Source organism: Gorilla gorilla, chromosome 9 (genome assembly GCF_029281585.2).
Source record: "Gorilla gorilla gorilla isolate KB3781 chromosome 9, NHGRI_mGorGor1-v2.1_pri, whole genome shotgun sequence".
NCBI lineage: Eukaryota > Metazoa > Chordata > Mammalia > Primates > Hominidae > Gorilla > Gorilla gorilla.
In genome coordinates, this window is record NC_073233.2 from 25,565,650 (window position 1) to 25,588,246 (window position 22,597).

At 43.5% G+C, this 22,597-nt stretch overlaps 1 protein-coding gene across 1 annotated transcript; it reads right to left on the bottom strand.

Annotated features, from left to right (window-relative positions):
* Nucleotides 1-1,948: 1,948 nt before the first annotated feature.
* On the bottom strand, nt 1,949-21,963 carry CSRP3 (cysteine and glycine rich protein 3). Its single transcript, XM_019037422.4, has 6 exons — nt 21,880-21,963; nt 12,276-12,415; nt 8,054-8,222; nt 6,141-6,273; nt 4,878-4,971; nt 1,949-2,666 (listed from the first exon to the last, which is right to left on the bottom strand). Exons 2-6 carry the CDS (start codon nt 12,385-12,387, stop codon nt 2,590-2,592), a joined length of 585 nt encoding a protein of 194 aa, XP_018892967.1. The 5' UTR covers nt 12,388-12,415; nt 21,880-21,963; the 3' UTR covers nt 1,949-2,589.
* Between the last annotated feature and the right edge of the window lie 634 nt (nt 21,964-22,597).

Below are 22,597 nucleotides of genomic sequence, written 5' to 3' on the forward strand. Positions count from 1 at the left end.
GCTTCACACAATGTTTCTTTCTCATGTCATGGTCTGTTTAGCTGTTAGCAGGTGTTCTTCCATGCAGTGACTCAAGCTGCTTCCCATCTAGTGGCTCCACCATTCCTAGGGCCTCAGTATCCACTGAACTTCTGCATCCAGACATATGGAAAGAATGGAGACTCTCCTGAAAGGTCATGGAGGCCAGGACTTCATTGGGCAAACTCAGTCATGTGTCTCAGTGAACAGCAAGGGAGCCTGGGAAATGTAGTGGAACAGCATGCCCAAGAAGTGGAGGGGAAATACAACTATTGCTGAACCACAATAAGCTTCTTCCTTTGTTTTGTTTTTTTCTGAACTCATTCAGTCCAGTATGTAATAAACTTTTAGATTCTAGCAGAATTTGCATTTAGCCTGGCCTATACTCTCCCCTATTTCATTCACTCAACAAATGTTTATTAGGTGTCTTCTATGTGTCAAGCACTGTGAATGGCTTGACATGTCACATTCTTACAAGGAGGCAAATAGGAATTCAGAATTTCAATACGATGACATAAGTGCTATGCTAATTACATACCGGCTATGGGAGTACAGAGGTAGATTAATTCTGCCCAGGTAGTTCAGGAACAATTTGCAGAGGAGATGGCATTTGACCTGTGACTTGCTTAACAGGAGTTCACCAGGATAAGAAGTTGGATTAGTGGGTAGAGATGGGGGGAGGTTCCCATCTTCCAGGAATTCTAGGCAGAAGGAACAGCATTAGCAAAGACATGATGGGGTGAGGGTTCTGGGCATGTTTGGAAAGCTCCGAGTCTTTGAGTGTAGCTGGAACTTGTCTGGAAGAGATTGTCTAAAGCTAAGTTGAAGGTGTAAGGCCAAGGCCAATTTGTGAAAGTCTTTATGTGATACACTGTTATGGGCTGAACTGTGTCTCTGCAAAATTTATTTGTTGAAATCCTAACCCCCAGTACCTCAGAATGTGACGGCTGCATGTGTAGATAGGGCCTTGAAAAAGGTAATTAAGTTACAGTGAGGTCATTCAGGTGGTCCCTAATCCAATATGACTGGTGTCCTTCTAAGAAGTGGAGATTAGAACACAGACACCCACAGAGCAAAAACCATGTGAAGACAAAGGGAGAAGACAGCCATCTCCAAGCCAATGAGAGAGGTGTCAGAAGAAACTAACACTGCTGACACCTTGATCTCAGACTTCAGCCTCCAGAAATGTGAGACGATACGTTTCTATTAAGTCACTCAGTCTGTGGTACTTTCTTATGGCAACTCTAACAGACTATTACACATCCTAAAAAGAGGGATGGAGGGGATGTATTCTAGAGACATTTGGAGTCAGAATCCAGGAGACTTGAGAAGTGAGGCAAGGTCAGGTGAGGAAGAGAGCAAAGCTAAGGATGGCTAAAGTTTTTAGCTTCAGATTTCCTGGGTAGATGGACGGTGGGGTGAGTCACTGTGAAATGCAGCAGAGGAGGAGGCGGTTGCATTGTCCTGTGGTCATTTCTCAAATATGTGTTACCCCTCAGCAAACCTGGAAATCCCATGCATAGTGCCAAGATCGTGTACTGCTTTTAAAGCTCATGTAGGGCCTTGTCCAAGACACTACATAAACAGCACTGAATAGATGCTCATTTCAAAGAAAGCCTTTCCCAGGGGACTTGGAGGGTGGAAAAACCCATGGTTTAGCCAAGTATTTTATAGTTCTTATCACTAGATTTTCACTTGTTTCATGTATTCCAGATAATTCAGAATTGCACAGTGCTGGGGGAAGTGCTGTGGTTGTTAAAAGCAGAAGCCCAAGAAGTGCTTGAGCTGCTGAAACTTGCTGAAGAGGGAGAGAAAGACATTTCTAATTGGCTGCATTTCATTTGCAAGGCTGGCAAATTTGACGTAGAAGTCTTAAGAAAATTGCTAAACCCCAGGGAATTGTCCTAGAATAAAAGAAAATCATCCTCATGTCATTTATAATACAGAGGCAAATGCCACGCTTTGTTGTCATTTCTGAGTTTTCACGAGATGTGTAACATTACAAAGTCCCACGATAGGACAAAAGGATCAACTCTTCAGCAATTTTATTAGTTTTGATTTTCCTTTTAGATTTTGCTATCACGTTCTCTATTTTCTCCCAGACCCCCTGTTTTCTTCTCCATTAGCAGTAACTAGAAAGACACTTGGCTGACAGATTCTGAAAGACTGCTTTCCTTTGCCCATTGTTTCTTCCTTCTCACTCCTTTCTCAGTTGACATCCAAATTTATTATATCCTCTGCAGCTCGTTTTTTGAACTAGCTTTATGTTTTTGAAAATTTCTATCTCAAAGAAAAGATCTAGAGCCATACAAGATAGCACTAAAACATTTATTTATTGCCTCTCCCATTCCAAGCATTATAAATAATAAAGCATTTGTTATAGATTAAACTTTACATAATTTTCTTCCAAAGGCCTCTTCTAACATTCAGTGAAGACCTGATCACTTCTGAGGAGAAACACATAATGTACAACTACAAAGGAGAGGCTATTTGGGGAAAGGTATCCATCTGTGCAGGATTACTTGGCAAGTGTTTTAGGCTCGCAAAAAATCTGAGAAATGGCGCACCTCTTCATTCTTTCTTCTCCACTTGTTGTGTAAGGCCTCCAAACCCAATACCCGTGGGGCCAAAATTTTTGGCATAGCAAACTGTGAATGAGAAGAGGATGAAGGGAGAGACAATGCATTGGTTAGTGCCATTTTTTTCAGGGCTTTCTGTCTGAGCACAGTCCTTTTAATTATTAGAGACATCCTTTTGATAAATTTATGCATAAGTTCGCCAGGCACGGTGGCTCATGCCTGTAATCCCAGCACTTTGGGAGGCTGAGGCAGGCAGATCACCTGAGGTCAGGAATTTGAGACCAGCCTGGACAACATAGAGAAACCCTGTCTCTACTAAAAATACAAAAAATTAGCTGGGCATGGTGGCATGTACTTCTGATCTCGGCTACTGGGGAGGCTGAGGCAGGAGAATTGCTTGAGCCTGGGAGGCTGAAGTTGCAGTGAGCCAAGATCACACCACTGCACTCCAGCTTGGATGACAGAGCAAGACTCTGTCTCAAGAATAAAAATAATAATAATAAAAAGATTTATGCATGAGCTAAATTTTTAAAATAAATTTAACAATACTTATCTTAGATCTGTTAATAAAAATTGTTTACACTTCTTGCCACTTTACTAAATGTGTTTGCAGATATTTTCTCATTTGAGGATTGCCTGCCCAGCCTCATCCCCTGTTGCCTCCCACCTCTGCCTCCCTTCCTACATTCCAGGCACACAGAACCACTTGCAGTACCTGGAATGAACCATGATGTCCCAGCTTAAGTGTCTTTGTAATCAATGATCCCTCTTCCTGGAATGCCCCCTCCCAAACCCACATTCACCCATCAAGCCTCAGAGGAAGCCTGTCTTGTGAGAAGCTTTCCCCATTACCCCAAGCTGGTTCCTCTCCTCTTTTTAGGTGACTGCATTGTGAATGTTTCTCTACTATAGATTTTTTTTTTCACTTTGAAATGCAATTATTCATTTACATGTTAATTTCCCTACTGACTTCGGCAATATTTTAGGGTATTATGAGCTATGAAGGCTGAGGACCCCGTATGTCTTCTACTGCCAGGAGACGGCAACCATCTGTCAGATAGTGGGCTAGTTCCCATCCTGTGTCATCACAGGAAAAGCTTTGGCAGCTGATATGGTTTGGCTGTATCCCCACCTAAATCTCATCTTGATTAGCTCCCATAATCCCCACATGTTGTGGGAGGGACCCAGCGGGAGATAATTGAATCATTAGGCGTGCTGTTCTCGTGATAGTAAGCCTCACGAGATCTGATGGTTTTATAAAGGGCAGTTCTCCTGCACTTGCTCTCTTGCTTGCTGCTATGTAAGGTGTGACTTTGCTCCTCCTTCGACTTCTGCCATGATTGAGAGGCCTCCCCAGCCAGGTGGAACTGTGAGTCCATTAAACCTCTTTTTCTTTATAAATTACCCAGTCTTGAGTATGTCTTCATTAGCAGCATGAGAACAGACTAATACAGCAAACTACAGTTATGACTTATAAAGTCTTCCCTCTTAACTCCCTTTCCGTTGCTCCTCTCACTTCATTCCAACATACTCCTTTGGAGATTCTTGAGACACCATCATTAAGTGATGAAACTCCACTGAGCAACAGAATAGGCCTAGGCTCAGGGGTGGAGGATGCATTGCCTTGGCCCTAGTGCATCCCTTCCTTTGATAGTGTCAAGAAGGAGCTAAGCCTCTACTATTTCTCCACAAGACCAAGGGATTATGGAGGCAGCGAGGGGCAGAGCCGCAAGGACCAGGAGGAAAACCAGATCTGTCCCTGTGATCACTAAGTAACGTGCAACATTAACAACAGAACTGTTAGTCGGGGGTAGGCAGGAGGGAGATAGACATGCTGTGATAAACTCCAGTGAGGCCAAACTGAGTTCACCCTCCTCCAGTCACCCCCTCTGCCACTCAGGTGAACAGATGGTGTTTCGATTTTTGGAAGGGGGTGTGGTGTTAGTTGTCCTGGCCTGAAGCCTCTTCCAAGACCAGAGGCAGTGCACTGTTTCCTCCTCTTCCCTTCCTCTCTCCCCCAGGTGCCTAACTTCCCGAACCATTGAGCATCTGAAAGCATCTGGTCTCTGCCAGGTGCGCCAATGCAGAGGACCAGAGCTGGGTCAGGTGGGAGATTCCCTCCCCTTAGGTGGTTTTGCTCCTGAGAACCCAACGCTGCCCAGGCTGAGCAGCCATACCTCCTGGAAGACACGGGAAGACCTCCAGGCGTGAACATAATTTCCTCTCCCAAGGGCCCTTTTAGGGAAAACATATTTCAAGAAAGTCTCCAGAATCACTCACCTTTGCAATAAAGTTCCCCATCTTTGTCAGTGACATTTGTGGACTCCAGACTCTTCCCACAGATGGCACAGCGGAAACAGGTCTTGTGCCAAGGCTGAGGGGCACAGAAAAGTTGCATATTTAGTGAGGTAGGCAACACATTCTGTTTCCATTTCAAGTCCCTGACCAGCAGCATCCAGAGGAGTGACACGTCTTAACCATTTGCTTACCTAATGGGCCCCATAATTTCTCCAGGGGTTTGGAGAAAATGAGGTGCTATGGCCTTAGCCAGCACTTCTCAGAAGTCTGAAAATGGATTTGTCATGGTGATTTGCATATGTTTTCCTTCAGAATAGACTAAACGGGAAAGGGCTTCCCCAGGCCAAAAAGATCCAAGGAACAAACTGGTCAGAGAAGGACTTGGGCTGGGGGCACTGGGTGATGTTTATGTTGAATATAAAGTTAGACAAGGAAAAAAAATAAAGAAATCAGGCAATTGTTCAGGGAATTCAACCTTGTTTTAACTCTCTGGTTTAATTCCTCTGTGTAATTCTGAGGCAGAGTTGCATAATTTAGATATTCTAGATCTCCATCCTCCTGCACATCTGCGTGTCTACCAGGTACAGCCCAGGGCTTCTCCTATGTCTTCAAATGGCCAGTTTTAGGGTGGAGCCTGCCCTTGTGTTTGAAGTTAGATGCTCCCCACGGCCCTTCCTCCCACCATGTGCTATAAACATAATTTTTTCTTTCCTCAGGTCTGACTCCTTTGGTGAGTACCCAGGCTTTGGGCCTGAAACTGGAACTTGCAGAGCACATATGCATGAGTGTCTCGGACATCTGATGACTTTCCTGAGAGCCAGGAAGTTCGTAAGTGAGGATGCTTCTCACTACTGTGAGGCATCTGCTATATGCATTGGTCATGGTGGCAGCAATAGGTTGAGTTAGGCAGTGGTTGGTCTGGGGCTGACATCTTTTGGGGGGATTGTGGACACTGGAGGGTAGACGGGCTTTTGCTTTGTATCCAAGAACTTTCAGCTGGGTGCCTTCCATCTAGTAGAATAATGCTTGCTGCATCAAACTGCACCAGTTCCAGCTTTCAAAGGGCAATGCTAGATGACAGACAGCCCCAGCCTGGGAAAGTGGCTGAGGATGTGTGGTTTCTAAAGTTGTTCTGGGAGCTAGAGAGAATGACAGCTGCTTGCAGCTCCCAATTTTTCTCTCATTCCTCCCAAATGGCCTGGTGGAGATGAGCAAATTCTGTCTGGCTCATACAGAAGGTCTTACCTTGCCTCCTCCCATAACCTTCTCAGCAGCATAGACTGACTTGCCACATCGAGGGCACTTCTCGGACTCTCCAAACTTCGCAGTGAACTTGGAAGGGTTGCTGGTGGTAACTGAGCGTGCCGGCTTTGGGGACCTGTTGGAAGTAGACAAATGAATGAAACGTAGATTTCCCTTGGCAAAGAGTAGAAGAGCTGTGTGGCCTTGAGAAAGTGACCTCACTTCCGTGTGTCTCAGACTCCTCATCTGGAAAATGGGGATAATTTCTCATAGCGTTGTTGAGAGGGTTAAACGAGGCGACATTTGTAAAGCACTTAGAACAGTGCCCGCCTGGCATGTAGTAAGGGCTAATAAATGTTAGCTAAAATGGGTTTAGAGCTTTCCTTTTTGTTGTAAAGCACTTAGCAAATGTTCTAGTTATATTAGCTTGTGTTATTATTGTTGTTGTATTGTTATTACTACTGTGCTTATTTATGTTTTTCTGGACCATTTGCAAGGCCACTTCTTTCCTTTCTAAAGAGAGTTATGAAAATTACAGAGCAAGGTGGGATTTTGACAATGGGTGCTAATCAGTTCCTGATGAACCACGGTCCATGAGCTGATGCATTCCTTATCACAAGCCAGGCTGTCGTCCTGCCTCCAAGGGTCACCCGTCCCACGAGAACAATGTCCAAAATAGAGACATAATAATAGCCTCTCATGTGTTGGTATCTTTTGGTGTTTGCTTGTATATTATATCACTTGAGCTGTACCACAACCCTGTAAGGTAGGCGGCAGGGCTGGTTGCAGGAGAGTGAGGATCAGAGTGTGACTGCCCAAGGCCAGGCAGCTCATGACTGATGGAACTAGGAGGAAATCCTAGGTCTTCAGACCTTGTTACTCTTTGTGCAGCATCACTAGGAAGCCCTAATGTTGAAAAGTGAGCTTCAGTCAGTGTGAGGCAGAGAATGCAGTGGTATATTTTATTCCTCAATAAGAGTCTCCATTTGAGATTGAGTAATAAGAGAAACTAACAAAAAGAAGTCTTCTGTCTAAGATGACTAATCACACATCTCTCCACTTTTCCAGGCTCTCCTGTGGCTTACTCTCTTTTGAAGGGATCAGCTGATTCCTCAGATGGCCGAAGTGCTGTCTGGGGGAGGCCCTCCATGGGACACTTCCTTGGTTGGGCTGGGCCTTTCTGGCCAGTCCCAGTGCAGAGCTCAGCCTGGAGGCCAGCTGGCCAGAGAGTAGTGTCAGGCCAGTGGCCATCAGACTTTCCTCAATTCTGGGCTGGAGGTCAATGTGGTTATCAAGAAAGTGGACCCAGGGGACCAGACTGGTGGATGGAGGTGGCCAGAGTGATGTCCCAGCTTCCCTAGGATAATGTGGCGGGAACTCTAGCACTGTATTGGCAACAGGCAGCCAGGGAACCCCCAGAAAAATCATGATTGATTGTTTACTCTGAGGCACAGCCCATCCTTGCAGACACACTCCCCCTGCCATGTGGACATTTGTCATCTTACAATCCAAGGGAAGAAATCTTTTCATGACAGGCACACAAAGAATGGCCATTGCTGCCCTGCCATATTTGTGTGATTTACACAGAAACTCTCAACGGGGAAGAAAGGAGACTCCATGCAGTTTTGCAAAGGTCAAACAATGGAACATCTGTACATCCTGGGTTTTCTCTTGACATGCAAACCAAGAGCCATGGTGTAAAAGTAATTGCCCTTTAGAATGGCAAATAATTTAAAGAGAGTCTTTGGAGAGATGACACATTGTTCGAACTTGGTCAGACTGAGTATTCCTATTGTTGGCAAGTCAACAATAGAGTCCATTCTCCCACTTCCAGAAAACGTTGCTATGGGAACGAAATGAACTGTCCTGATAATTGGAGACTTTAACAGGCAAGGGGGAGCAGGGCAGTAACTCACTGTTGGAACTGCAGGCCGAGATGCTCGCCCGTGTCTGTGCTGAGACAGCCAGCGCCTTGTCCATACCCGATCCCTTTGGGACCATATCTGCGCCCATAGCACACCTTGCAGTAGATCTCCGACTCATGAGCCGCGACTGTCGTGCTGTCAAGAGCTTTCCTGCAGGCCACTGCCAGGAAAAGGAAGGGTCATGGGATTGGAATTGAAATCCTTCTCCCCTTCTTTGCACCCCCAATGCCATGCCCGGGGCCAGAGACCCAGCATGAGGGGCCCCTGAGCCAAGAATACAATGTTGATTCCTGACCAGAGTATCTGCCCTGAGTTGTGCACTCCAAGACAGTCCCGATCTCACAGATGACAAAATTGGGTTCAGTGGTTCCCAGCTGGAAAAGGGTGGAAGCTAGCATTAGAACGAGATATATAGTCTCAGATCTGCTAAGGACTGCATCCCTGAGTCTTCCCAAATGACATCAGGGAAGTGTGTGTGTGTGTGTGTGTGTGTGTGTGTGTGTGTGTGTGTGTTTGTGGGCGTGCGCGTTGGCAGGGGGTGGGTTAAGGCAGGAGAGAAACTTACTTTTTTCTTAATCATAAAAGAATCAGGATTGAGCACTTTCTGTACTTACCATAGCCTTTGAAGGACACTGTGATATTCAAGCAGACAATTGCCATTGAGGCTAATTTTGGTCAAATTCTGGAAGCAGAGGAGGTGGGGAAGGGGGTAGACCTGCTTTATTAACTCCTTAGGCTTCTATTGGCTCAAGCCCCCTGGTTACTGTATATTACCTAATGTAAAGTATCCTCCAGTATAAGGCAATCAAGCCCTCATTTTTCCGAAGAGAGGATTTATAGAAAGATTTATTTTGCAAATTTAAAAAGAAACTTTTAAAGATATAAATAAAAATGTCAAATATCTACTTATAATTTTAATTTAGTAATATAAATCAACAATATATTGATTTGGAAAGGTTACTTTTTTCTAATCCCACATAAATTTGGGGAATAATTATCTCCAATTCTGTCTTTGCATCTTCAACATCGGCATCTCCCTCACCACCAGAATCATTTCTGGGGGCAGCTGGCCCAGCTTTTCTGAGCAGCTCACCTTCACTTCTATCTGTACATTTTAAGAGGCAGCCCTGTTTTATACCTGAGTAGGAGGTTGTCACCTAGAAATTGCATCTCAACAAGAAGGACCTATTAGCATAGCATTAGGGCAGATTTTTAAAAAGATATAGAATTTCCACCATGTAACGACTTGCTACATTGCTTTGCAACAATGATTCTTAAAGGTTGTTTATAGTAATGCTCAGTGCTTATAATAGGGAGATAATATCCCCAGGAATAATAATATGTGTGCATTAAATGTATTTGCCTTTTAAAAAAACATTTCCATCAAATGATCCCTATAAGCAATCCAGCATTGAATGAGGTTATTTCAGGCTAATATGCCTTCTTCAAATGATATTATCTTTTAAAAAAAATAAAGTAATTGAATATGGGAGTGGAGGAAGAAGATAAGGTTGTAGATGAGGTAGGATTAGCCAGGGGCTGATGTGTGTGGGGCAAGGGAGTTTATTCTGGGACTTTATTTGACTATTCTGTCAACATTGTATGTGTTAAAAAATATCTGTACCAAAAAAAAGTTTAAATCAGTAAATAAAATAATAGGAAGAATGTCTTATAGCAGGAGAGACTTTATAAGGCTTTAAACACAAGGCATATCTTTTTTATGAAGATGAATTTGGGGGGAGAATGCCTTATATTGAGACATAGAAGGTATATACTTGTCTCTACCCTTCTTGTTACTGTCAGTTACCAACCTCCACAACAACGGCTTGCATATTTGCTGATGGTCTAGACTCTGAGTTCCTTGAGAGCAAGCCTGTTTTGTCTTAATATTCCAAGAATTTAGCACAAGGCCTGGGCCAGAATTAGTCCTCTGTAAACATTTATTGAGTTCATGAATGAATGAATGAATGAATGTGTCAATGTAAATCAGTGAGTTGTTCACAATTATACAATAGTAAGTTGCAGAGCCACGGCTTACCTCAGCTCTTTTGACTCCTAGTCCAGTGCTCATTCCCATCACTCCAAGACTGCCTATACCCTAAGGTGCCCTGGCCAATTCTGTAGCCACTCCCTGGCTTCTGACGAGCTTTTGTGAACAGACAAAGGAGAACTGTGCTGTCCAATGCTGTGGCCACAGCCACATGCTGTGCTGTAAGCACAAAATGCATATCAGATTTCAAACACTCAGTACAAACGTCATGTAAAATATCCCACTGATCATTTGTATATTGACGTATACATCGAAATTATAATGTTTTGGATATACTGAGTTAAATAAAATGTTTTAAGATTAATTTCATCTGTTTATTTGTACCATTTTTAAACTATGGTTACTAGAACATTTAAATTTACATATGTTGCTGCATTATATTTATTTCTTTTGGACAGCAAACTTACTTTCTAGATTTCATGATTAGTCTAGAGATTTAATTGTGAAGATTTATCTAGAAGTCAGGGGAACACTGGCCTGGGCACAATGTAAGGTAGACTCTGCGTCTCTGAACGCCATTTCCAGCAGCTACAGAGTTGCCTGCGGACGGACAGGTGATTATCTTGTGGTAATAATATAGAAAAGTGTGCTCCTCTCTGGGGCTCTTCTACCCATCATTCCTGAAACGTATGCTGCTCAAATCCTCATCCCATCAAAGAGTTCTCAGGAAATATCAAAGGGTTAAAAGGGATGTACCAAAAAATGCTCAAATCTCTTCTACTATGACTCCTTTGAACAGGGCATCTTCCTGCTACCTGGGAAAGACAAGACACCCTCTACTATGGAAAGCTTCCCTACAATTTCCTGTTCCCACGCAGATACCAAAGTTGATCAAAGGAGAATACAGGCCTAGAAGGCTGAATTTCCATATCAAGACCCCCCAGTTTTCTCCTTGTAACAACCTGTGCAGTAGGTATAATCATCTTTGTTTTATAAATGGAGAAATTGAGGCTCACCATGGTGAAATGACCTGCCCAAAATCTCAGTGAGTACATGGCAGAGCCCAGACTCAAACCCGAGTCCCTTTTACTCTAATTCTAGAATTCTTTCTAATATTCCTAATCCTGTTTTTTAAAGAATGCTAGCTCTCTTTGGACAAAAGCCCCAACAGATGGAGTCCAGCCCTTGGAGTTCTTTTCAATTGCATGGATGCCTTGCAGCTACCGGGCTGAAGCATGGGGATGCTGGCATGGCTGTGGGGACTAGTCGGGGAGGGGGCTCGCCAAATATGCAGCAGAGCTAGCCCTTAAGCCAGACCTCCTGGAGAGAAGCAGAGAAGGTAAGTGGCCATTTTAAAACCAAGGCCAATTTTCTCCCAAACAGGACTAGCTGCCAGGAAACAGTGTAGAACGCAGTCATGTCAAAGAGCACTGGACATGGAGTCTAAAGGTAGAGGTTCATGTATAAGACTCTACCGCAGATGCACATGACCCGGGCTTAGATGTGAGAAATGACTTATTGAAAGTCACGTGAGTCAGGCAGGGCCAGACTCACAAGGTCTCAAGGTTCTCAAGGTTCTAAAGGTTAAAGCCACAAGGTCCTCAAGGTTCAAGCCACAAGGTCTCAAGGTTCTCCCTATTTTTGACATGTGTGAGTCAGTGTCTGGCGGGTAATGGTCAGGATTTCTTTCATGCAGTTACTGGTGCCCAGGCCCTGAAATGCTTCCCTCTCTGACTCTTACATACAGAGTTGGCATGTGTTGCCCCCCTGCCTGACATAGGTTCTCTCTCAGGCAAGACCAGTCACAGCTGGCTTCAGTCACAGCTGACCAGAAGGGGCAACATAGACAGCCAAATCCATCCTGGCTTCAGATAAGTGCCGGCTTCCTTTCTCTGCCAAGTCACATGTTGTCAATGTCGCCATGGGGTCAAAGTTTTCCCTACAGAGAGCAGTGACAGGCTAGTTTGTTCTGACGTTGAGCTGCAGGAAAATGCATGGCCTCTGAGCTGGGCAAGCAGTTGAAGCAAGGGTATTCAGGAGAGCACCATCTTTTCTTGGTGGAGCCCAGGAGTTAAATTTCTAACCAGTTCCCAGGTAATGCTGATGCTGCTTGTCCCAGGACCACACTGTGAGAACCACTGGCATACAGTGTTTGTGATTCAATGTGAATTTTGTGATGCTGTCCGGATGCTGAGGGGCCCCCAGGGTGTCCACCCAACTCACTGCAGTGGAAACACGTCTTGTGGAAACTCCTTCCATTGCACTGGATTTCTTCTGCATGGTAGACGGTCTTTTCACAGGCTCCACATTTTGCGCCTCCGCCCCAGTTTGGCATCTTGAAGACTATCTGGTCAAGGTCAAGTCTAAGGGGACATAAAGCAAATACCGTACATTGAAGTGGCCCCAGGAGTGAACCAATCTCTAATAGTGCAGTGGTCTGAAGACCAGGATCCAGCCCAATAATTTTTTTAGTGTTTCTTTTATTCATTCATTTAGCAAACAGCTACTGTGTGCTAGTCATTAAATAAGCTCAGACACTTAGATGGCTTTGGGTAATCACTTTACCACTTGGGAACTCAGTTTCTTCTCCTGTTAAATTTCAGTAACATCTATTCCTATGTATCTCACAGGGCTCCTGGAAGGAATGAATAGGCTAATTTCATGTACATAAAAGTATATACAACGATCGTTTTTTTTTCATCTCAAGTTTAAAAAATTATCCCATCAGAACTGGGAATCATCTGTGAAGATGGTATTTTCTTCTTGTCTAGCTAAGAGCTTCTCAAATCACCTTAGACCTTGCTAAATGCAGATTCTGGTTTGGTAGATCTGGGGAGAGGCAGGAAATTCTGCATTTCTAACAGACTCCAGGCAATATTGATGCTGCTGGCAGTGGACTACATTTTGGGTAGCAAATTCTTAGCTTATCTTGCTGATAGAAAAGCATATTAATAATATATAAGATCTCCTATTCCAAGTTATTCCTCATATCCATACATTCCTTTTTAAGAGTATAATCACCCAGGCTATAACATATATTGGCACTACACTAGGTCAGTAGTTGGAAACTTGCTTTCTGCTTTCAGGGCTACCCTCTACCTGCTGTGCATATCAGGATGAACTGCATAGCTTAACTTTATACCTGTTTTCCCACCTATACAGTTATTCTTTTCCCTGCTGCTTCAGTGTCCTTTAGAAAATCAAACGACATGATGTGCAGGAAGGTCCCACAGAGTTCACAGTGCTCAGTAGGAGCCAGACCATGGTGCTGACATGTCCTCCTGCACCGTTGGAGACATTCAGCTACAAGGAGCTGCTAACAGCCACAGCCCCAGGACTGTCATTGTCTCCTCACCACAGAATTACATTTAAGAGATATTAACCAAAGAAAATTATTTAAAAAAATAATTGTCCTCTGTATTTTTAGTAGAGACAGGGTTTCACCATGTTGGCCAGGCTGGTCTCAAACTCCTGACCTCAAGTGATCTGCCCACCTCGGCCTTCCAAAGTGCTGGAATTACAGGCTTGAGCCACTGTGCCCGGCCTAAACAAAAATTAGCCAGGTGTGGTGGTGGGCACCTGTAATCCCAGCTGCTTGAGAGGCTGAGGAAAGAGAATCACTTGAACCCAGGAGGCGGAGGTTGCAGGGAACCAAGATTGTACCACTGCACTCCAGCCTGGGCAACAGAGCGAGACTCCGTCTCAAAAAATAAATAAATAAATAAATAAATAAATAAAATAGTAATAATAATTGTCCTCATCTGCATATGTTTTTAGTATGAATCCAGGTTTTCAGTTTCCTCAAAGCAGAACTAAAATAAGCCATTGATGTTAAATGAAATTTCTGAAATTCAGCTGCCCAGGGGAGCTGAATTTTCACTGGGACCCTCTGGTTTCTAAGAAGCCTAGTGTGTCATGACATGGAGCACTATCCAGCCATTCTGAGTGGCTGCTTCTGACCTTCACTTTCCCTTCTGGGAAGCCAGTCACCTTCTTATAATAGTTGGCGATTAACACTAAGCCCTCCTGGGTCAACTGGTCCGGATTGTATCTCACAGCCTCATAACAAAGGCAGTTTTTTGCTAAGAAACAGAAAGTAAATAGCAAACAGACCGCTGAACCTGATACTAGGTCTAGAAGGAATGTTTCTGTCTAAATATTCCCCCAAAGAACTTTTCCTGCTTAGAAAAACTGTGAGGTTAGCCAGGAACATCCTATCCTTCCTCTCACAGAAGTAGGATCTTCTGCTAATTCAGTAAAATTTTAGAAAAGAACTTTAAAAAAGGAAACATTGGGCTGGGCATGGTGGCTTACACTTATAATCCCAGGACTTTGGGAGGCCAAGGCAGGAGGATCACTAGCCCAGGAGTTTGAGACCAGCCTGGGCAACATAGTGAGGCCCCTGTCTCTACCCCACCCCCCAAAAAATTACCCTGGTGTGGTGGCATGCTCCTGTAGTCAGTCCTAGCTACTCAGGAGGTTGAGGCAGGAGAATCACTTGAACTCAGGAGTTCTAGGCTTCAATGAGCTATGATCACACCACTCTCCTTCAGCCTAAGTGACAGAGTGAGGCCCTGCCTCTAAAATAAATAAATAAGAATTTCTTTAAAAATGGAAGCATGTGGTTTTTCTATTTCTGTAGTTTGGGTTGTTTAGGAAACTAGAAAGAGTAATGGATTTTGAGTTGAAAGACTTAGAATTAAAACTCACATTCATTCGTTCATTCATTCATTCACCCTGCATTTACTACCTGCCTATCATGTGTCAAGTACTGCACTAAGTACTCAGTGACAAAAGGGGGAAAACTTATAAAAATGAGTAGTTTGTGACCCCTGGCATTGAGAAGCCCATGTTGTAGTGAGAAAAATAGACAAGATTCAGATGCTGTGTACCAGAGAAGAGTCTCGTGAGACATGCTACAGAAACTCAAATGACGGAGTGGCTCCCCACATTTAGTCTGGGGATAAAGGCAGTGAACTGTTGGAGGGTCACAGAAGAGATCACATTCAAATGGGGGTTTGAAGGGTGAATAGCAGTTCACCAGATACAGAAAAGTGGGAAGGAATAATGCTAATGAAATCATGCAGAGAAAAGAGCAAGCAGAAAGGCATAGAGGCCTAAATAGCCTCTAAAATAGCCCAAATTTGTTTATTTTGGACTGTATTTAAACTACAGACTTTCAGGGCTGGAATAGATTTTTAAGACTGCTGGACCCTCTCATTTATAACCAAGGTGTATTTAAAAGTAAGCATTTAGGGATATTTTTCTTAGCCAACTTCTTTTTATACAATCCATTCTTCTCTCATTAAAGATGATACATTTTCTAGAAAAGAATAGACTCACATAATTTTGCTCATGTTCATTTTGATCCTGAGTTTCAGCATGATATAAAATAGAGGAGAAATATAATAAATTTCCTCCAGGAACATGGCAGTGACACTTGTAAAATTAATGATATAGAAATTTTCAATGAAAACAACCTTAGGTCAAATTTCTCATTTCAGATTTGCAGTGGAGAGTTCATTGGCATGTCTTGCAAGTTAATAGGAGACAGAGATACCTCTTGGGGGATAAAAATACATATATATCCGTGTGTGTGTGTGTGTGTGGATTCATTGCCTAGGCATACTTTTCAAAATGAGAATAGGATTACAGATAATACCTCCTTCACAAACTAATGTATCCTAGCACTGGTTGTTTTTAAGTGATCATAAATATCTGACATATATCATCAGGACTTGAAATTTAAAATAGAAATCTGTAAGTACTCTATTAATGATGCTCAGTTCCATTTCTGAAGATGGGAATGTAACCATGGAGGCTAAACAGAAGATGTCTCACAGGCCAAAAAGTAGAGGATATTTTAAAGCATCCTGAATCCAGGCCAGGCATGGTGGCTCACGCCTGTAATCCCAGGACTGAGGCTGAGGCGAATGGATCATGAGGTCAAGAGATCAAGAACATCCTGGCCAGCATGGTGAAACCCCATCTCTACTAAAAATACAAAAATCAGCTGGGCATGGTGGCATGCACCTGTAGTCCCAGCTACTCAGGAGACTGAGGCAGGAGAATCACTTGAACCCAGGAGGTGGAAGTTGCAGTGAGCTGAGATCGTGCCACTGCACTCCAGCCTGGCGACAGAGTGAGACTCCATCTGAAAAAATAAATAAATAAATAAATAAATAAATATAAAAAAAGGCATTCGGAATCCAGAGACATGGATTCTAATCTCGACCTTGAACTTGGGTAAAAAATGTTGATAATAGTATCTCCTGGACAGGACCATTGTGAAGGTCATGGAAATATGATGGAATTTAAAGCAGTATTGAGAAATTATTTTTTCCCACTTCACTTTAGGTTACTCAAATGGCACCAATGTGCTAATTAAGGAGCTATGATTTGAAATCCCAGTTAGGTCCTGGCTTATGAACATAACCTTTTCAGCTTCCCACATTGCTTTGGAATTCTTGTGTCCCAACACTCCCCTAGACAGTCCCAGAATGTGAGTTTACCCTGGCAAGGTACCAAGGGATGGGCCATTTGTTTATCAGCGTTGCCTGGTACTGGCAAGGGTCATTGAAGGTGGGATACAATTATAGGCTTGCCCGTCACTCAGCCCTGTTTGTCACCTGGGTCACAATCTCCATCATACCACCTGGCACGACTCTCTGGGCCAGTCCCTGAGATGACTATGTTGTCAAAGACAAATCGTGGGTCAAGATTGAAATGTGGGACAGTCTGGAATTTACAAGGATGGGATAGAATGGACAGCCCTGTGACATCAACTTGGAAGAGGTTGGACTCCAGATTTGGATACTCAGATCCCAGTGAGAGACTACCTTGTGCCCACTTTTAAACTAAGATGTAACTAATACCATAGAAGAGATTATACTAGGAATGTGCTTCAGTGGGGCAGTGGGAAAAACACTGGATCAGGTGCCAGAGGCTGGAGTTCTAGTTCCATTTTGCCTCTTCGAAGCTGTGTGATCTGGGAAAACCATTCAATCTCTCTGAACTTCAGTGTCTTCACTAGAATGAGGGCAATAATCCTTTTTATTTCACCATTGCTGAGAGGACCCTATTAGTTCAAGTACTGTCATATCATTCTGTAAATTGTAGAGTAATATAAAATGTGAGAACCAGTTAGGTTCTCCCACAATTTTAAGTTGTCATTCATCAATCTAAATTTTCAAAAGAATAACTGAACTGTGTATCTTGGGCACATTCCTCCTAATCCAACTATTTCTCCCTTCCTCCCTCCCTCCCTTCTTTCCTTCCTTCCTTCCTTCCTTCCTTCCTTCCTTCCTTCCTTCCCTCCTTCCTTCCTTCCTTCCTTCCTTCCTTCCTTCCCTCCTTCTTTCCATCCTTTTTCCTTTCCTTCGCTCCCTTCCTCTCTCCCTCTCTTTCTCTCCCTCTTTTCCTCTTTCTTTCTTCCTTTCTTCCTTTCTTTCTTTCTTTCTCTACCAACTATAAAGCTGAGCAATGATGAGTTAGGGCAAAAGTGGTGGGTACATAAAATGAGAACCCAGGAGGGAACTTTAGGCCATGACTTTGGGCAGAGACCTGAAGCCACAGTGCCACAATGCCACCGTTTTCAGCTCAGTGCTAGCTCAGTTGGTCATCCTACTAGATGCCTGATTTCCTGCAGTGAGTTCAATTGTCTACACTGGCTGAAGCAAAGATTTTGGATCATAGGAACGCATATATATGGAATCTAAGCGATAGTAATAGTCATTTCTAACTTTATTATTGAAGTTAACATGCCTGGAGCACTGCCCTTGGGTATCGTTTAATCTTCACAACAACCCTTCAAGGTGGGTACTATTATAACATTTACTTTACAGATGAGGAAATGGAGGCTTTGGGAAATTACATTAGTCCAAGTTCATGGGACTGATATGTGTCACATGAATAGATTGGAACTTACGTTTCTCTGACTCCAAAGCTTTACATATATTATTTTATGCCAGTTGCTTTACATATATTATTTTTTAATACTTAACAACAGCTGCCCCAGAGCAAATTTTATTTCCATTTTTATGGATAAGAGAACTGAAGAGAGAGCTTAAGTAGCTTTTCCAAGGTCACACAGCTAGTAATTGGAAGAGCTGCCATTCAACCCCCAGTTAAGCTGGTTCTGTATCTCATGCTCCTGTTTATAACACTGGAGAGAGGACAAGGGTCAGCACCTCCATCACCCAGACTTCCCAGTTGATGGGAATTGAGACGTGGCCAATCCATTGTCTCTCCATGGGACACAGAGGGTACTCAAGGGTGGGACTAACAGGGAAACTGAATTCATTCACTGAAATCAATGACTTTCTGAGTTACGGCTGTTCAACATGGAAAGGACTTCCTTGGAACTGGAGAGTTATTCCGCACTATTGATTTTCAGCTGAGGTGGGGACAGACATCCAAGTGGCTGCTATACAGTGAAGTCCCTTCAAGGGTCCTTTAAGCCCTGAGACAGATTTAAGGATCTGAAAAGTGATTGAAACCTCACTTTGCAGAAAAGCTGCCCAATGGGGTGCCCTCTCAAACCCTCTCCTTTATTCACTCTTAATTTGGGTAAGAAAGATGACATAGCCACAGTGAAAACCATGGGCTTTGGAAGAACCAAGCTTAAGTTCAGAAACACTAACTGTTGAACACTGGGCAAGTTGCTCAAATTCTCTGACCCAGTGTCCTCAATGCATGTCCTCATGTAAAGACAATATGAGAAGGCTTGTCTGGGAAGGTTGTTTTCAGGTTAAAGAAGATAATAATAGCTAAGACACCATATAGAATTACTTAATACATAGCAGGAATTGAATAATTGTAGTTACTTGCATCATGACTATTATTGTTGTTATTACATTATCTCCAGTTTTCAAGTCTGTTCTTTTAGAACAAACAACTCACTCCCTGCTTGTTTTCCATGGCCCTTCTGGTTCAGATTGTGAATCAGCTTTGTTTTTCAGCCTTCGGAGTGTGCCGTGCCCCAGGACAGGTGTGCCCAGGTCGGGGTGAGAGTCGGTCCCCTTGCGTTGTTGGATTGGGTTGGAGGCAGCGTGCCTAGCCAGGGGCCCTGTAGCCTGGGGGAGCTCATGCCCTTCAGTTCTCGGTGTAGGACATTCAAGGTCAGTGGCTGCTTCCTCCTGAGCTTCTGAACCCAGATATGTGACATCCTGCGGCCAGAGGCCCTTTCACAGAGCCCAGGAAGAACAGGTTGCTCATTGCCAGCATGGAAATAAACCTGAGTGTTGGCTCTCAGCCCCTTTTAAACTCAGACATGGTAGACATACATTAAATGAAGGCTGTAGAACATGGGCATCTTACACCTTTTGTGAAATTATATCTGAAGCGTGGCCAGCTTTTACTTCCCAAAACTCACTCTTTGTTCTATTTTGACCTCTACAATTTATTTCTAAAGACCACATCATATCCCAGTTTACCTCCTGGCTCTGCCACTTTCTCAGCCATGTGATGCTGGGCAATTCCTAAGCTTTCTTGAACTTTAGTTTCTTCCTCTGAAAAATGAGTTTTGCAGAACTTTTTGTGACCCTTAAATAAGCTAGTACTCGTTCCATGCCTGCCTAGGCCATAAACGACCATCAAATAAATCATGATCAACCCTTTCCCACAGTAAAGCTCAGAAAAGGCTCCATCCTCCATGCCCTTTAAGACCATTACTGTCTCCCTTCCTGCCATTCTTCACTGGGATGAATAACTGCAGTTTTTCACATTTGCAGGCATCACATTTCTCTTTGTGCATGAAGCCCAACCCTCTATACAGTATTTATTCACAGATATCTGAACAGCACACTTGTAACTGGAAATCTGTCTGCTTCAGGACTTGTATTTCCTGTGTATTATATTCCTAGCCCTGGGCCTTTCCTCTTGTAAAACAAATTAATTATCTTCTAACTCCTGGTCAGCTTCTTACCCACTCTGACCTGTGGACTTTTATCAGCACGCTTGTACTTAGCAGGAAACCCCCCCAAAACCCACTGGGTTTGGCTGTATGCCTTTTCTCAACGGCCTCACATATTTGTACGGTTATATTAAACTTTACAAAAGTACTTTCCTATACTTTATCTCATTCAATTCTCACAAGTCCCTTTGATAGAGGTAGGCTACCCTTAGTTTTATTGTTCAGAAAATGGAAACTCAGAGAAGTTAAGTGATATTCAGAGCTATAATTTGAACGGGCTCTATAACCGATTATCTTTATTTTCTTCTTGAATATCCCAGGATTTCTGAGTTTCCATTCTATCAAGATTCTGTCTCCACTTCCTCCAAGGGAATTTTGGCTATTTGCTGGCTGAATGCTGCTGCAGCTCCCTCTTCCTTCATTCCTCTCTTCCTCCCTTCCTCCCTCCCTCCTTCTCTCTTTCCTTCCCCCCTTCTCTCCTTCGAAGGAGGAGGCCCCTTGTCCTGTGTCTCCTGTTTCTGATGGATGACACGTGTGTCTGGGCTGCAGAGCACCTGTCTGCCTGAACCCCAGGGAGGACACAAAGCCCTGGGGCTCAGCTACACCTCCTGCCCAATAGCCTGGGCTCATTGCCACTGACCACAAACAACTGAGTTGTTCAGAAAGGGAACAAAGCCAAGTCATAAGACTCCCTCACGTTTTCTGGATCATAAAGCAGTTCTACATGCATTGTGATGAAGTGTATGTACCCAGCATTGAGATTTAATCCCAGATGTAAACTGAGGACACAGGCCATCCCCAATTTCCCACTCTTCGTGCAGTTCACTTATACCCTTCCCTGCATAGAGCTGCCTCTACCTCCCTCCAGCCCTGACATAGGAGACGGTACATACATGCTTATTAAATTACATTGAATTGTATTGCAGAGACAAGGTTCCTCAGACGAGTAACTCAACTCTTCCTTCTTGGAGGAGTCACCACCTTGGCTCAGGAACAGGGCAGAAATTAGAGTCGGCAGCTTGGATCTTTCAGCAGCATTTCCACTCAGACCATTGCTTAAAACCTCTTCTTATTCTCAATCACACCTATGTCTGTCATTCACTGGGATATTTTAAAAAGTCCTTGACTAAAACCTAGAGGAAACAGTGGGAATCCTAACCACTGGATGAATTATCCTCCCATTTAATAGAGCTTTTAATATATTTCAACATAGCAATGTCTTTTTGGGGTCCAGTTTTGATTAATTTCAAATGATTAAAAGCAAACTTGTTGCTGAATATCTTTGGGATACAAAAGTCTATTTAAAATCAACAAGCCCAAAATCTCAGTCATTCACCACGACCTTTTGAATAACACCATTCCAGGTAAATTGAGCATGGGAAAGCTGTCTTATATATTGCATCTAGTACAATCGCTTATCGCTTTGTGCAGTACTTTACAGTTTGGAAAAAATGTTGCCAATTTATATTGATCCTTGCAGAAGAGGAGACCAAGCCCCTGAGGGCAGGAACCTTCTCAAAGTCTGTCATCCATGAATTATGTGGTGGTTGTAGGACTAGAAGGTCAGCAGACTTTCCATTATTTCCTCCCGCTTTCCAGTTGTTCCAACTAAGATGACAGGAAATGTAATTCCACCACGTAAGTAGTTTTATAATGAGAATAATTCTTTACTCATTTATCTGCCTATGAGGTCCCTTAAGCCCCCCAAATATTAACCATCCTTGCAGGAATTTTTTAGTACCTGCTAGATCCACACCAGAGTCAAGTACAACTTGAGCCTCCTTGCACAGAACCAGAGAGGGTGCCGGCACTTGAGACATAAAATGCGCCCCTACTCTATGGGACCCTTTATAGTCCAAACCAGCCACAGAACCAACCCACCTCCAGCTCAAATGTCTGCCTTGCTCCACTCACCTGCCTGTGTGGTCTCCGTTCAGCTCAACTGAGTCTGAGGGGCTCTTGTCCTCTTTAAATATATGAAGGCTGTCACCAGCCTTGGCCTGCTGGGGGAAGGGCAGGAGGGAGGCCAAGGGAGAGGGTGAATGAGACGTGAGTAACACAACTGCTATCAGGGGCTGAAAATAGACTGTGACCAAAGCCCTGAGTTTTGTCTCCCCCAACCCCCAAGCCACCTGTGAGCCTCTTGGAGAACCGTATCACTTGGGTTCTATTTGCACTGCCAATTGCTTATGGCAGCAAGGGATCAATTTATGAAGTGTGTCATTTCTGATCAAGTGGTTGGAACAGGAACAAGAGCTAAGGGTTTAACATCGAAAATCATTTCTCCAGGCCCCCACCCCACTGACCTTCCTGGAAATCAATGCAGGGTACCTGCAAATGAGTCATGTGCCATATCTGGGAGCCTCTGGAACTTAGAGCCACAGGTCACCACACTCGTGAAGAGAACTCAGAGCTAAAAATAAGGGTGATGGGTGTCTGAAACGATACTTAGATAATCTCTTCAAAGAAGCTTGGGGGAAAAAAGGTTGGCACATCACTTGGGACCTGTCACTCCATCTATCCTAGGAAACGAAGTTTTCTCTAAAAAGTTTTGAGTTACTTTGTTATTATCCTTTTCTATTTAAGAATTTGATACAGCAGTGCATATTTATCATCATCACATTACATTTAT